Source organism: Dromaius novaehollandiae, chromosome 1 (genome assembly GCF_036370855.1).
Source record: "Dromaius novaehollandiae isolate bDroNov1 chromosome 1, bDroNov1.hap1, whole genome shotgun sequence".
In the NCBI taxonomy this organism is placed as follows: Eukaryota; Metazoa; Chordata; class Aves; order Casuariiformes; family Dromaiidae; genus Dromaius; species Dromaius novaehollandiae.
The window spans coordinates 27,343,280-27,358,884 of NC_088098.1; the positions used below are offsets into that span (position 1 = coordinate 27,343,280).

At 35.1% G+C, this 15,605-nt stretch overlaps 1 protein-coding gene across 3 annotated transcripts in view; it reads left to right on the forward strand.

Moving 5' to 3' along the window:
* The window catches only part of IMMP2L (inner mitochondrial membrane peptidase subunit 2), a 485,261-nt gene extending 471,631 nt beyond the window's left edge, over nucleotides 1-13,630 (forward strand). For all 3 annotated transcript variants that reach the window (XM_064507813.1, XM_026117706.2, XM_026117704.2), the window contains one exon: nucleotides 13,154-13,630. In XM_064507813.1, coding sequence (XP_064363883.1) covers nucleotides 13,154-13,273 — 120 coding nt within the window. In that variant the 3' untranslated portion in view covers nucleotides 13,274-13,630. The remainder of the gene's footprint in view (nucleotides 1-13,153) is intronic.
* The last annotated feature ends 1,975 nt before the right edge of the window (nucleotides 13,631-15,605 follow it).

The following is a 15,605-nucleotide window of genomic DNA, read 5'->3' on the forward strand; positions in this document are numbered from 1 at the left end:
AAAGGACAAGGCAGCTTCAGATTCACCTCTGGCTGTGTGTGGCTCCATACAGACTGGGGACTTGGGTTTAGCGGTGGTTCTGTCTCTTCAGGAACAATAAACATTGGGTTCACTGAACAAGAAAATACACCAAATATTGTTTTGGAAGCAAGGTTGTATAGTCCTTACCAAGCTCATATTGGATTGTTTAAACTGTGCAGTAGTGGGGGAACAAAGATGCTACAGAGAGGTTGCCAGATCTCCATTGCAAAGCAATTGTGACTGCCGTCTTTCCACAGCCATTAGCAATAGCTGACAGCAATTTAATACTCTAAAGCAAGCTAGAAGATGAACTATTCATAATGGTCTCAGAATCATATTAATTTTAAAATATGGATCACTTTTTTCATCTGCTTTGAGTGCTAAGCTCCTGAAGCAGAAAAAACAGCACAGTAAACATACAGAACTATATTTTTTTCCAGAGCAGAATGATGAAAATGTATCAGATTGTGCTGTCTGCACATGCCACTACTGCTGTCTCCTCAGCTAATTTCAGAGACAGTACTTGGATCTCCAGGCATTGTAGCAATGGTGATGGATATGCAGTCTGCTGCTGACCTAAAACGTGTTCCCCAAAACACTGAGATACAAAATCAATGTTGGTTTTGCAGTGTATTTTGAAGAAGTTTGTGTTTTAAAGGTAAGCACTTAAAAGCAATATTTATTTAGTTGATTTTTCTGTCAGGAATTGGAATTGTAATGATTTAATGATGTTAAGTTTTAATATTTAGAACACTTAAATGTGTTAATGCTTTTCCTGTACAGATGGCCTGATGGTCCTGTGTTGCTATATTTTGCTAAAATAGCCTAATATCTACATATAATCTGAAAAATAAGTTATATAAAGAATTAATAAATCTGCATCTTCAGCTCACTGGAATTTGTATTCATTTTATTTTATTTTACTTAGTTTTAATAATGTGCTCATGTGTTTTACCTGAGTATTTAAAGTCCAGCACATGCTTTGCTGAACTATGGCTTGATTGCAAGTATGAGAGAATATTTTATTAAATATACAGGAAACTGAATTCATTAGTCTTCCACTACTTTCCTGCTCATGCTGTATAGCTTAAGAGCAAGTCTTAATATCTGCTTGAGATAAATATAGCTCTTAATAGCAAAGTAGTGGATTAAATCTGGTTACCGTGTTTGGCTAATGAGGCAGATAACTTTTTATATTGAAAGGATGCAGTCTCTGCCTCCGTTATTTGGTTTATAGTATCCTGTCTGATTGCTTTAGGATACATTAAAGAAGGCTAGCAAGCAAACAGGAAAGATGGCAAGCATATTCCAAGAATACTGAAGGTCTTGAAGAGAGCAATGGGAAAACTCTTGCTCAGAAGACGACTGCCTACAATGTATTTTCCGCTGTCCTAGTGAATCTGAGACATTTACATGCAGTCGACAGATACAGCACAGGAGGCTTGTGCCCTTCTGAATGAGGAGACGTGGCAGCCAGTAGAGGTTCCCTAGGACATCTCAAATGGCAGCAGATACTTCTGCTCAGGCAAATGAACTGGACCTCTAGGGTAATGGTCTACAAGCTCATAGTGAGCTCTTGCTGTCCCTCACAGTTCTCCTGATGTCCCCATAAGGATGGTGGCCTGCACCGTCTGGACTGCCTGTCTCCTGCTTCTCCTCCACACCAGTCAGGTCTGCCTGGGCCACCTCACACACCAGCCAGGCCAATGGGTGGCATCGCTATAAAATTGCCTTCTCCACAGGCACACACAAAAGCTGCTTTCCTCACAGAGCGAGCTGACTGCAGAGAATTAAAAGTCTCACATGTGAGATCCAGTCTTGAAGACTCAGGTGTGTATAAAAGAACTGCAGCAGTGTCTGAAAGGGAGTATGAATCTTATACTTCTGATTTATTTCTGTGAAGTTTTTTCCTCAGAAAAATCTGTTATGCCATTTTCATAAGCTGCTCAGGAGTTAACTAAAGAAATTAAATAGGAAGATGAAAAGGATTAGTAATATAGGATGTGGAAAGGATGTTTATAGGTAATAGTGTCAATTATTTAATGACAAATTCTGTTACAAAAGGAAAGGATAGCTATATGTTCTGAATTATACCAAGAAGCCAGTATTTTGACAAATGTCACAGTGTCTTATGATACTGTGAATACTAAAACATAGTAAGATTTATTAGGGAAAAATAAATTTTGGGGGGTTACTTTTTTCTGGATAAAGTAAAAGCTGGTTTTAGTACACTTAATCTCCTTTCTATAGGTTTAACAAATATATGGGATAAATCAGATAGAAGAAAAGAAGTATTTAAGCATTCTTAAATTATAGGTATTAAGAAGAGAAAAATCTTTGTATATACTTAAAGTATTTATGTGCTTTTTTTTTTTTTTTTCCTGTAAATCATCTCAGGGCAATTACATATACATGATTATCTTGATGAAATGTACCATTTTTGATGAGCTCTAGCCATCCTCACACAAAGACCTGTATTAAAAAGTCTTTTATAAATTTAATAACATATCATGCAGCTATTTAATGACATTTTGATATTCTAGCTGCTCATTGAATATTTGCTCCCTATTGCTTTTCATAGCTTATTTTGCCAACAGCATGTTTTCTGTAAGTCAAACTGTTTCTGTATGCCATTTTAGAAGAAAATATAAACAAGTCTCACAGTAGGATTTTTTTGAAATATTTAATTAAGTGGAATAGTCTATTGAACAGGACCATTTTTAAGCTAAGAGAAAATCAAAATGATTTTATTAACAATATTGCAAGAACCTGATTCATATCAGACTAAAACTATTGAAGTGTATAATAAAAAAAATGGAGAAGCTACAAGCCTGTTCCCACGACTGTTTGCTGAACGTATATACTATTTTTACTGAAAATTTCTGAACAGTTTTCCTAGCTTTAGAAAAGATTTGCCTTGCCCAGTAACAGTTGTAATATAAGTGTGCTGTGCCATTTTGTTTTAATTAAGAGGTATTTTCTCACCTATTCCCTTGAATTAGCTTTTCTGGCTCCTCCTCGCCTACTTAACTTTGTCTTTGTCTGTGTTACCTCAGCATTTGATAATCACTGTGATGTGATCATCTGCCAAGTAAAATTTAAGATACTGAACTTTTCTAGATGTCTGGAGTTTGCTGTTCCCAATGCCATCCTGTCACAGTCCTCATGAATGGAGTCACCCAGGTCAGAGCTGATCCTTACAGAGCAGACGAGGCAGCAGCAGGATGGGATGTTCTCCCTGAAATCCCTTAGTATTGGCACTTCTTTAAGTTCAAAAGTGGTTCTGATTTTTTGATCTGTAAGATCAGGTACTTTTCTGATCTTTTGGGATGAGTATGAAGAGTATAAATCAGGCACAATGGGTAACTAGTGTGTGGGGTTTTTTTCACTTCATTTGTCTTGAAGAAGAATTTGGGTGTATCTAATATTTGAAGTCATCTGTTTCCTTCTGACAGAAAAAAAGCACCGTTTGGTTTACCCTGAATGAGTCTGACACATCTCCTCTCCCCACCTGCATCCATACAATATCAGGCATAATCATATTTCTGGAAATATAGTGAAATTTGATCTTTAAGTTTAGCTTGTTTGCTCTGCTTTGCAATGCCAGTGCCTCTGAATTAGGGCCTGCTTTGTGAGGGTCAGATTTTGCCTGACTCTTGTGTGAGTGAGCAGTGGAACCAGAGCGGGAATATGAAAGGGCTCTCTCTCATCTAGCACAGAGCATCACAGTAAATCACAGAACTGCAGTCTCTGTGCTGAAAACAGTGCTGGGACACCTCTGTCCTGATCTCCTGGAAGCACATAGCATTGTAGAGAAGGGACAATGAGGCGGAGGGCATCATTTCACCTGTTGATTGAGCACGAGCCCACAGGGATTAATTGGGTCAGAAAAGGAGTGCCATAGAGTGGATGCATGTAATCTCTGGGTGTTTGTGAGCTTTGGGAGCTGTAGTGTGACTCCTTCCATTGTCCTCAGGGGCAGGAGGCTTCCACGCTGAACCTTACTGCTGTGTTTGCCAAAGCTTTGTAATGAAACTCTAAACTAATGACATGCAACAGAACAATCAACTTAATTTGTAATGTACAGCATTTCTGCATAATGTCCTAAGTATTCAGTCAAGAAAGACAATGCACAAAATCAATATCAGTGTAGTAAGCTGAAAAATATCACTAAGCCTGACATTCTCCTGACTCTGTTGACACTGACACAATACTTTGCTCAACAGGAATTCACACTGAATGCTTTTATGCATTCCTGAATAATTAATATGCACAGATTGGGATATTGCTTTCTATCTGAAGCCAATAAATGTGTTATAATAACTGTTTCCTGCCACTTAAATTACCAATTCTTTAAAATATTGAATTGCAAATATATTACTGCTTTATAATGTAGGGCTATTTCATGAATGCTATTAGTACATTCTGTTCTTCTGTTGAGTTACATGACTCAGTGACAATCCTATTTAGTCTAGGAATTTTGTGCATCACCCAGTAAAATATTAAAAAGCTTTTAACTATTAAATGATATTTTTGTATACGCAGCATGTAAAGCACATCATACTGTGCACTAAGCAAATTCTATCACCATTTTTGCAAGTAGAAATCTTTAAAATAAATAATAGATTGGTTTGTAAATCTTTTTGTAGACCTATTTAGCACACTGATTCAGTTAATCGGAAGCAAGAAAGAATAATTTCTAAGAATGTTATAGTTACTGAAGATAAAGGACTAGTAGTGCTGTGTTGTAAGTTTTTAAAAATGTCTTTAGAAAACACAGAAGAAGAAACTGGGAGGCAGTGAAGAAACTAATTAGCTATGGTTTCCTTTTCAATAATATATCCTTGATGATTTGAAGAAAATGCATTCAGATGGAAGTCAGCACATAGAAATGATTGTACCAAACCTGTTATTGTGTTTAATATGGTGACAGCATTGACAGCTGATTTCTTAGCAAAACAAATAAAAATATTCTCCTTGCTTCTTAATTCCTTTAAATCTGCAGTACTTTTATGAATGTAAATCAAGGTCCAAAGTTAATCAGTCTCTGCATTGTTAAATCTTGTAGAAAGATCTCATACGTGAAAGAGTATTTCTAGTGAACGTTTCCTTCCTTTGTCTCTTTTGTAACTTTAGGCTTAATCTAGACATGTAGACATGACTGAATGAAAGAGAATGCAGCTCAGTTATTTTGATATTTAGTATCTTACGTTTTTTCAATTCAATCAATAGCTTGAGCTCTAATTATGATGCAGTGACAGTGCCCACCTCTTCTGATATGAATAGCTTAAATTGCAAAGCTATGTTGGATTGGAGCAGTCACAGTTGTTATACTAATTTCAAACAGTTACTCTGTGCTATAATGCAAATTTTATTCATTCTGGGAATCATCTGTTGCATTTGAAATACATTTTGCTTTCTCTTTTACATCTTAGTTTATGATTATAATTACATCTTTGTATATATTCATAGTATATATGCATCATTTTTGAGTGTGTATTTTCAATGTTTACAACTGTTTCTCAAAATGAAATAATTGCCACAATGTGATTTATGTATTTTCATATATTTTTAGAATATATTTTCTATCTACATGAACACTTCTGAGTTTCATAACTTTAATAAAGATCTGTACTGCTTATACAGTAAGCTCAGTGAAAGCAAACACATGGAGTATTTTATCTATATCTGGAGCTGCTGCTTCAGCTATCAAACTAATGGAACAGTAATGGAACACTTACTAACAAAATTAATGGGCTGCATTCTTTTCTTCGTCACTAGATCTGTATGGCTCCATTAAGTCTGATTTGTTCAGGGAAGAGAGGAAAGAATGATTAAGATGCTAGTATTTTGCCATATAGTTGAAAGGAGTCTATCCTTTCTTTTTTTTTTTTTTTAATTCATGAGTGAGTTAGCATCTTGTTATGCCAAACTTCAGCAAGCTGATGTAAGTTAAACAAAATCTGTTGTGGTGTGATTTTATAAAAAAATAATTTATTGATTCTCATCTTTGTGTGACTCTTACATTCATAAAAGAAGGAGGTCAATGATATTTGTTTCTTCTGCCTTTGTTCATTATCCCAGATACTTCTACTAAAGGAAGTGGTTTCTGTGGGATTTTACTGTAATCCACAGGATTTTATTTTTATTGAGCCTTTTTCTGCTACTGTGCTTGATACTGGTTGTTTCAAAGTTCAACCATGTACAGAAAATGAAATGTAACAGCAATCATGTTTACTTTCTATTAAAGTATGGATTTTTTGAAGAGATTAATTTATTGGGAGAATTCTCTGCGAGATTGTTTTACACCTACAATCTAATATCAAAACCCAGTGTAACAACCTTTCTTAAAGACAAACAATCTAATTTGACACAGATACCTATCCCATGCTATGTATTTTTCTTAGTATTATAGCTGAAATGCTGCATAGTTACCTAAGTGTTTCTATCCTGAGATTTTGTTTGAGATATGGGGACTGAAATATTCTAGAACTTTTTTCTCTCCTTTCTCATTAATCTGGTCCCATTGCACACAGTTTTCAAACTCCACACAAATTTGATATTCCCAGCCTTCCACAACTGGAGTATAGGCAAGCTGCAGCTAATTGGCTAATAGGATATAGGTAGCAGGACTGTGAACTACGACATCTGGAGGCAGTCATTAAAGCTATATGTCTGCTCAAATGGTGCCAAGTTTAAATCATCCAGGATTTCTCCATATTAGGGCAATTTTTCACTGAGTGTTTATGGGCAGCTTTAAGAATCTCTGTGGGCAGTAGGAAGTATCTAGTCAGCAAAATGTGGTCTGAATAGACCTCTTGAACAGTTATACTGCTACAGAATCTCCCTCTGCCCCCCAAATGATGTTGCATTATGAAACAGAAAATTTTAAATACAGCTAATATTCCATCATGCTAGGCATGTAAAAGACTGTACATAAAGCTTCTTGACTAACCTGCATATGAACAAAAGGAATGTAGTAAGAAGATGCTACTCCAGAGAAAAGAAAGTATGATTTGAAACACTATGATCTTACTGTTTTTTCTCTTTTCGGTTTGAGACAATTGTAATTTTTGTGTTTGTGTGTTTATTATTACTTGGAATGCCTGTGGAATACTGGTAGAATATAACTCATCTTAAGAGACTTAAAGCAGAAGTGACTCCTCAAAGCCATAGGTTGATGTATGCCTTAGAATCTTGATTTTCTCCTTGTTGATGACATTTCTCGTGTACGCAGGTAATCTGTGGCACTTTTAATTTAGTGCTCTTTCTTTCTCATTTGTGTTAGGCTGCTACTGTTATTCTCTTCCAATGGCATTTTAGAAGCTTTGCACAATATAAACATCTATTATGAAGACGAAGAGACAAAACACAAATGAATATAGAATTTTTTTCCAGGCTTAAATATGGTAAAACAAGATCATTTTCAGATAGTAGTTTAAAGTAGTTTTTATTTCTTCTGAAGTAGTGTATTTGTACTCAAGTACTTGTTCAAGTACACATTCAGAGATGCTCGCTGTCGAGCTCCAATGTTAAGGATTGCTGCTGTGCTTTAAATGATTTGCTTATTATTATCTTCCTGTGACAGATCCAGATATTCCAGGATTTCTTTATACCCTGTAATCTGATTATTATAGGACCTACTGACACAAAGATTTAAATGTTTCATTTAGATGTTGTGTTTTTATTAAAATAACAAAGTTAAATTGAAGTAACATTCTGTCCCCAAACTAAAACACTTCATAAGGAAATAATAAAATTGTCTATTTAATTTTCTGTTTCTGATTTTGAATGTAATTTTTTCAGAAGCAGAAGAAACAGTGCAACTGAAATATGTTTATTAAGGTTCCATCAAACCTACCTTTTTCATTTGGGAAAAATGAAAAAAGAAATATCAAGTGAGGAAAAAAACCTACCACCTTTCTCTGTTCTGCACCAATTCTGAGATTTTATGTGATAGCGTAATGTTACAGTCAAAATCTTGTTGTGAGCAAAAAGAAGGTGGCACCTGATATGGGAAAGCAATAATTAATTGTTAGCCAAATGAATATCTTAACAGTCTAACTAAAATACGACAAATAAGTAGTTAATATGCTTAGTCCAGTTACAACGATACTAGCATTCACATTCTGAATTATCAAACTAGTAACACATCTCACAAATAATATAGTTTGAAAATGTTAAACACTTTTTGAAATCTACCCATTTCTCATTGTTTATACTCTCTTTAGGTGCTATGGTAGGCAGCAACCATCCTCCTCAAAAAGAAGGGAAAGTATTTTTTCATCATCCCAAATTCTCCAGGAGGAGTGTGATGTTGATGGCTTTGTCTTTCTCACTCTCAGTTCCCCTTGAGGTTATTTATACATTTTCTAACATGTTTTTATGCCTTATTCTTTCTTCATTGATCAGCAACTCCATGTTACGTATTTAGTGTATATATGGTTTGCTTTACGTATGCTTGATACATTCCTTGTTCTTCTAACTTGTTCTTTGTTCTGTTTGCTTGTCTTAAAACCTTTCTGTCCAGCTCCCAGGTCAATTTTTCTTTTCTTTTTTATGACCGTTGCTGAGTTGTTCATAAACTTGGGCTATACTCCCCTAAACCACATTATTATGTTAAGGTCATAAACATTTCATTCTACAAAGAATAATTACTTGTTACTACTACCTATATAAAAGCTATGATTATACCACAAGATGGTACAAATATAGGCAAAAGTAAAACAAATTGGGCAATAGCCACTTAGTCATTAGAAAAACTGCTGTTGCAGCTAAACAAAGTCAAAGCTCCAGGCAGGCAAGTAAAGCTGAGACAAGGCCTGAGAAAACTTGCTGTTAAGGTCTGGCAGAGTTGGTACAAAGTCTGCAACCTGTAACTAGCAATAGCAATACTGGTTACAGGGCTACAATAACAGTTGAACAAACATTCCTATATAGCTTTTTGTCTTTGTCTTATTATGTCTTCTCATTAACAAATTGACTGACTATGAAGCTGAGCATTAGAAAGCTTGAAAAGGTCTATTCTTTTGGTTCTGCACTGCAGTTACTCAGGGTATATTCAGTGGTGATGTACATTCTTGTTTTAATGTTGTCATAGAATTTGAAGTCCTGGCTGTTTAAGCTAGAGCCAAATCACCAAAGGTTCAAGGAGAGAAGAAGTAAGGCGAAACCTGTGGGGAATGCTCCTAATGTAAAATGAAAACAAGAGGTAGAAAATGAAGAAGCAGTGGTAGCTGAGTTCAGTGGCTTGGGTAGAGTTTACATATCCTGAGTAAACTGAGAAAATCCTAATTAGGGCCTCATCCTTATCTGTTATGTGGATTACAGAAACGTACTTTTCCTTCTCTTGGAATCTGGACTGAGGGTCTGGATTTCCATAGAAATTTTGGGATGCACTACTGCATAGGTACACGCAGGGTTCTCACACAGTCGCAATGCTGCTTTGTCCATTGTGATTGGGGATTTGAAAAGGCATCATGCTAACAAACAGTGAAGATGTCAAGTGGCTAATAGACAAGAAGAGGTGGAGAGTACAGTCAATGAGTATTAATAAATAACATATTTTGGAATTAGGGGAAGTAATAGTAATATAAGCCTCCATACTAATAGAGGTATATTTATCCCAACCCATTAGGACAGAAGGAGCAAGACAGTTACAGATAGCATTATCAAGCTTAAGCTTAGCTTGCCCTAATGCAGTTCCAAAACTAATCAGTCTCCATGCAACTAACATACTAACAATGAACAAACTTCCAGGGAATATGCTTTTATCACAGTAGCAGTGTCAAAACTTGTTTTACAGATAAAATTGCTATGTTAACAAAATGACTTCTCAGTTGGGCAATTAAATATTTTAAGTAAAAAAAAAAAAATAGAAATAATGCCTTAACAGCTTTGATTAGGGACAATACTAATAATTCGATTTAGTATAGTGCCTGTCATTGCCACAGCAAGAATAATAAATAGATCATAATGTAACAATAAGAATCAACTATTTATATTTCTGGCATCTCTTGCTCATGTTTGTAAATGAAAGATGCTCCTCAAAAAATGTATGCATATGAAGGACTAATTTTTCTTTTAGTCAAAACAGTGTTTCAAGGGAGTAATTTTCTTTTCTTAACTAAAGAAAGTAAATAATGATGTCTGTAAGTAAGGGAACTGATGAAATCTCTTTTTTCATAGATTGTTTAATTATTTCATTTTGCCAGGAGAAGTCAATTCTCTCGGTTTATCCTCTGCCCGTATCTAGTCTTGATGAGTGAAAACCCATTAGCAAAGGCAGCTTATTCTCTGTGAACAATTCTGTTCTTCCTCAGTGAAATTCATGGCTGCTGTAGTAACTGCAGAATAACAATAGGCAATGGGCAAAAGTTATTAAAGTTCTTTGAAGAAGTCACAGATCAAGGTGCTTTTAAAGTGAACATTTAAGTTATTATAAAAGAAGCCCTATAGAATCAGTGTCATTTGTTATCTTTTAAAGCCTTCCATAACCCAACAATACCCATTTTTTCCTTTTTAGCAGTAGTTGTCTTGTAGATCAGGTTTATAGGGAGGATATTTCTTTCTTAGTCTCAAGTCAGATGATGGTCAGTAGAAGTAATCCTCCAGGCAAAATTATTCCCAGACTGAACTTCAAACAAGTGGATTCATTTATTATATTCTTAGTATATGTGCACACATTCTATTGACACCAGTAACAAGCAATGCACTGAGAAAAACATAGAGCTTTGAAAATGAGATGTTATTTGTGTTCGACAGGAGTATTTTAGTGTTTTTCTCTGTATTAATACTATCACATTTCATATGCAGCAGTGGGGTTTCACCACCAGCCTGCAATATGTGTGCTATCATGCTGTATACTCACAGTACAAATCCCTATGTTAATATTACATTTGCAGACCACTTTATGGGAAAATTAAGATAAAGGATATTGTGCATTCTGTAAGTAGCCAACAAACTACCTAGAAGTATGGTGTGACTTTAGAAAATGTAGGCAAATCTTATCAAAATGCAGTTGTCACTTAGCAGCCTGGACTTAATTGCCCTTTGCTTAAATGTTGAAAGAAAAGCTGCAATGGATCCAAGGAATCAAGTGATCCCTACAAGGGATCAAGCAAGTGAAATATTATATTAGACTTCAATTTCAGTGTGATCTACTTCTGATTCTTTCAGATATTGTGGGTTATTAAGTAACCAAATTATATTCAAGTAATTCAGCACCTGCTTCATCAAGCTACAGATTATGGAATTAGATATAGACCACTTCAGTTTTACTGATTTGATTATGTAGTAGAGACTGGTGAATATACACTAATCCTATGAAATTAAATCAAGAAAAATAACTGAAGATATTCTTAGGGGCCTGTTTGGTGTCTATCTGCATAAAATGCTGAATTACCTGTTTACTGAAATCACTTTTTTTTGTGATGAGAAATGGAAGGGAAGAACTGAGTTTACATAAAATATTAAGCAGGAATGTATGGGTTCAAACCAGAAGTCCTCTAACTTCTGGCTCTGACAGCAGCTAATGCCAGATCATAAGAACAAAGCAAGTACATAATTTTTCCCTCAGTGTTTCCTCTCACATCTCATTCATCTCCAGATTACGAGTGTAGTTTGGAGTGTAGAGATTACACTGTTACTGTATGTTTAATTATGTACGATGGACTTTCTTCCTCTATTATAACCAGTTGGTTATTCTATTATTGTCTCTATGGTATCCTGTATTATGTATGTAATTATGCACACTCTGAAGAAACATTTCCTCCTTCTTTGCTTTAAAAATTCTTCAAGGCAATGTCATTTGATGTTTCTTCAGTCTTCCTTTTGAGATGTAATGATACAATATGTAAATAAGGCCTATACATTTTTTTTCTCCATTCCATTCATGATTTTGTAGACTTCTAACCCCATTGTTATTTCTTTAAGAGTCTTAATCATTTAGTCTTTTCACATATAGAGACTTCCAATACTTCTAAACCATGGTTTCATCCTGTTTATAACTTTTCTATTGGAACTGGATACTTCACAGTTGGTGGGAAATTTATTTCTGTGATCTCTAAAAGGTATGCAGACAAATCATTTAAGATGCAGAGGTCTATCCTGCAGACATTTCAAGTTGAATGAGATTAACTCCACATCAATTTTCTTCATTTCAGTGTTAAATATCGACATTGAGTGCTTGTATTATTATCCCGAAGAGTAAATCAGTGTGTTCTATTCTCAGGCAATTCTTAGTCTGGCCATTTTATACTGTAATTGAAAAGAATATTGTTTGTAATTTTCTTACCATTTTATAAACCATTCAGTTTTCTAAACAAACCATTCAGTTTTCTAAACAATTCCACTTATAAGTGATTTATTTGTAAATAATATCAGCATTAACTTTTATTTTAATTTATTGAAGTAAAACATCATGAATTAATAATAACCATGAATTATTGATAAAACATGTTTGAGAAGCATATGAATGAAGTGTAAGTACTCCCAGCACTACAAAAATCTTTGATTTGTAGGTGTATTTCATCAAATAATTCTGCCTGAAATACAGCTTCAATCTGACAAAATATTTATGATTTGCAGTAATTTCCATTTTTGCTTGGGGACAAAAAGGAATTTTGAAAAAAAAAAAGAGATAAATAGAGAGCACAGCGCGTTTAAGAAAAGCCAATATCCTCCTGTGGTTAGTGTACCTACCTGAAATCTGACAGAGACAGGTTCTGTTTAACTTACTCAGAAGAGATACTTGAACCATGCTCTACCATAGTCAGAGTAAGTAATCTCTTTGCTGTAAGTAATCACCACAAGCTTTTGGTGGATTATAAAGCGCCTCACCAATTTTGTCCAGTTGTTTCTACTTGAACCTGAAAAAAGCTACTTGGTTAATGCTTTTTATGACTACCGCATTTCAGAACTGGCATTTTAGGTTTCATGAAATATTTTATCAAGAAAAAACTGTCTCACTGAAGCAGTTTTTCGTTTCTCTTACATCATGCATCAAAATGTTCTTAATTATTTGCTTTGCATTGTCTCATCACTCTTACAAATCATAATGTGCTTTGTATTTACCCCATTTTATTTAATTTGCAGTATTTAATAATCTCTTTGGTTTATATTTTGGATACAGGTTTCTCTTGGACTTCTGCATGCCCGTGCTACTCATATCCTCTGGCCTCCACAACGCTGGCAGAAGTTACAGCCAATGCTACCTCCAGAACGCAAACCACTTCAGAGAGAGCAAGAATAACCTAAATATTCAACTGGAAAAACACTGAAGTGAAGTTTAACAAGGAAGAGTTGCAGTGATTATAACATCACAAATAAGAGCTTTGCCAAGTGTGCTATAACATCAAGTACCATATCAACAAATATATGCAACATATTCATGTTGAAATGCCACCTTAAGTGTAAAGTCTTTTTCAAAATCTCAAACATTGGTACATTGTGCATTCTTTCAGTTTGAAATAATTATTCATTGATTGTAGAAGAACTGAATGTTCAATTTTTCCAAGAGCAAACAAAACCCATGAGTTGTTATATCTGTACCTGTGCTTCTCTGGATAAGAAGTTTTAAAAACCTTCAATAAAATGTTTTAATCTTTTACATGTAGCTTGCTTCTTTAGCAACTGAGCAGACTCTTCATTATTAGCGTTGATTTCATATGAAAAAGCATTTACACATAATTTGCTTTGGATTGTCCTATAATTTCTAATATTGAAGAATCAGTATTTTTGAAGCTGAACAGTTAATCATACAATATGTCATTACATTTTTTTTCAAAACATAATGAGTTTTTTTCTTTTAATGCAGCTTGTGTTTATTATTAAACTGAGTACATATTACTTATTCTTAATCTCTTTCGGTAGTGTTTTATATAAACATTCCTTGTACATCTTGTTGAAGTAGATATTCAAGCAAAATACACATTATATTGCAGCATCTGAACAAAATGTTTCATTCATTTCTCAAGTATAGTAAATCATTGTTAGTACTGATTGCCACATTTCTTTGAAAATATGTAATTAATACTATAAATGCTATAAAATACTACAAATATGTAATTAATACTATAAGTACACTCTACGAATGTGCTGTAAAGCTTCTGCACCATTATAAGCGAAAATGACGCATTTTCAGCTGCAGATTAGTATAAACCAGCTTATTTTCATATTTATCAAATTTTACTTCAGACAGGATAGTACTTGAAAAATTCAACAAATCGCACAAAATGTCTTTAAACATTTCAGCTAAAATCATGCAATTATAAGAATTTCAGACAAGATGAACATAAGTCTGTAGGTCTTTGAAGGCAAAAGCTAAGTTGTATCAGTTATATAATAGGTCCAATCACTATGAAAACTATTACTGTACAGCTGCCGTCTTAAGTGGCCTAGCACTGTCGACTCTCTGAACACTATCCTTTATAGGTGTCCCATGATCTTTTTCTGTTCCAAAAAGCTGTTCTGCTGGCCTCTAAACTCTCCTTAGTTAAAACTAATGCAGTTTGTCTGGGTTTTCATTGCAGTAAATTCTCAGTTATTTTGATTTGTGCACAGTGACTGAAAACAGTAGTTTGCAATCCCTTTTTTCCCTCCAGATTAATTAAGAAAACTGAAATGAGTTCAAGAAATTTACTACAGTCAGAAATAATTTTGGTGACAAAGTCACAAACATACATCCATGAAAGAGGAAAGGAAGAGGAAAACATAAAGAGAAACAGAACCATAACAGAGTAAATCAGCTTTATTTCTCTTAGATGTTTAGGACTGTTCTTTCCTTTCCACTAGCACAGTCCCTCTCTCCTTTCTCCTCTCGAGTATCAGCTGGGCAGAAGTTCTTCCATATATTGACAAGCTGGAAAATTCTGTTGTCACTTTTAATTCGCTGGCACATATTCTCCAAAACCAATGTCAGAGAACTGTCAGCAATAACAAAGGCTTTTGTTTCCCAGTTGTTATCTTAATTATATTTCTCCTTTTCATGTTTTATAAAGATTGGTTCAGATACAGCCAAGCCTGTCTGCATCACCTACCTATAAAAGATTTTTTTTCAAGTTCTTTGGGTCTGCAGACCTCATTTTCCTATGGAGAAGAAGAGGACACAGAAATATGTGAGAATAATTACAGAGGAGACAGAACCAAGAGCTGCAGTCTGGTAGGAGCTGCCGAATCTGTTCGCTTGGTAGAGGATCACAGCTTCAAGTCTAGCTGGTAGCAAGGCTGGCAGATATTCCCTGTAGGTACATGTGCACACACGCGTGCACACACACATGTACATGCGCACGCACATGTGCGCGCGCACACACACACACACACACACACACAGATATTTATATACATATACATGGGACCAGCCACACAGATCAACACGAACAGACACGGATGGACAGCACCAAGGGCATCATCTTGTTCCCCCTCTCTGGTAGGTCAGGATGAATGTCTCTTAGTGGGAAATATATACAGCTATAAACAATGTGGATGGATCCCTCCAGTAGCTGGAGTTAGGCACACAGCTGGTCCTGGATGCTGCCCCCTCTCCCCCCAGATGCATCCCACACAGACATACATTTGTTTAAACG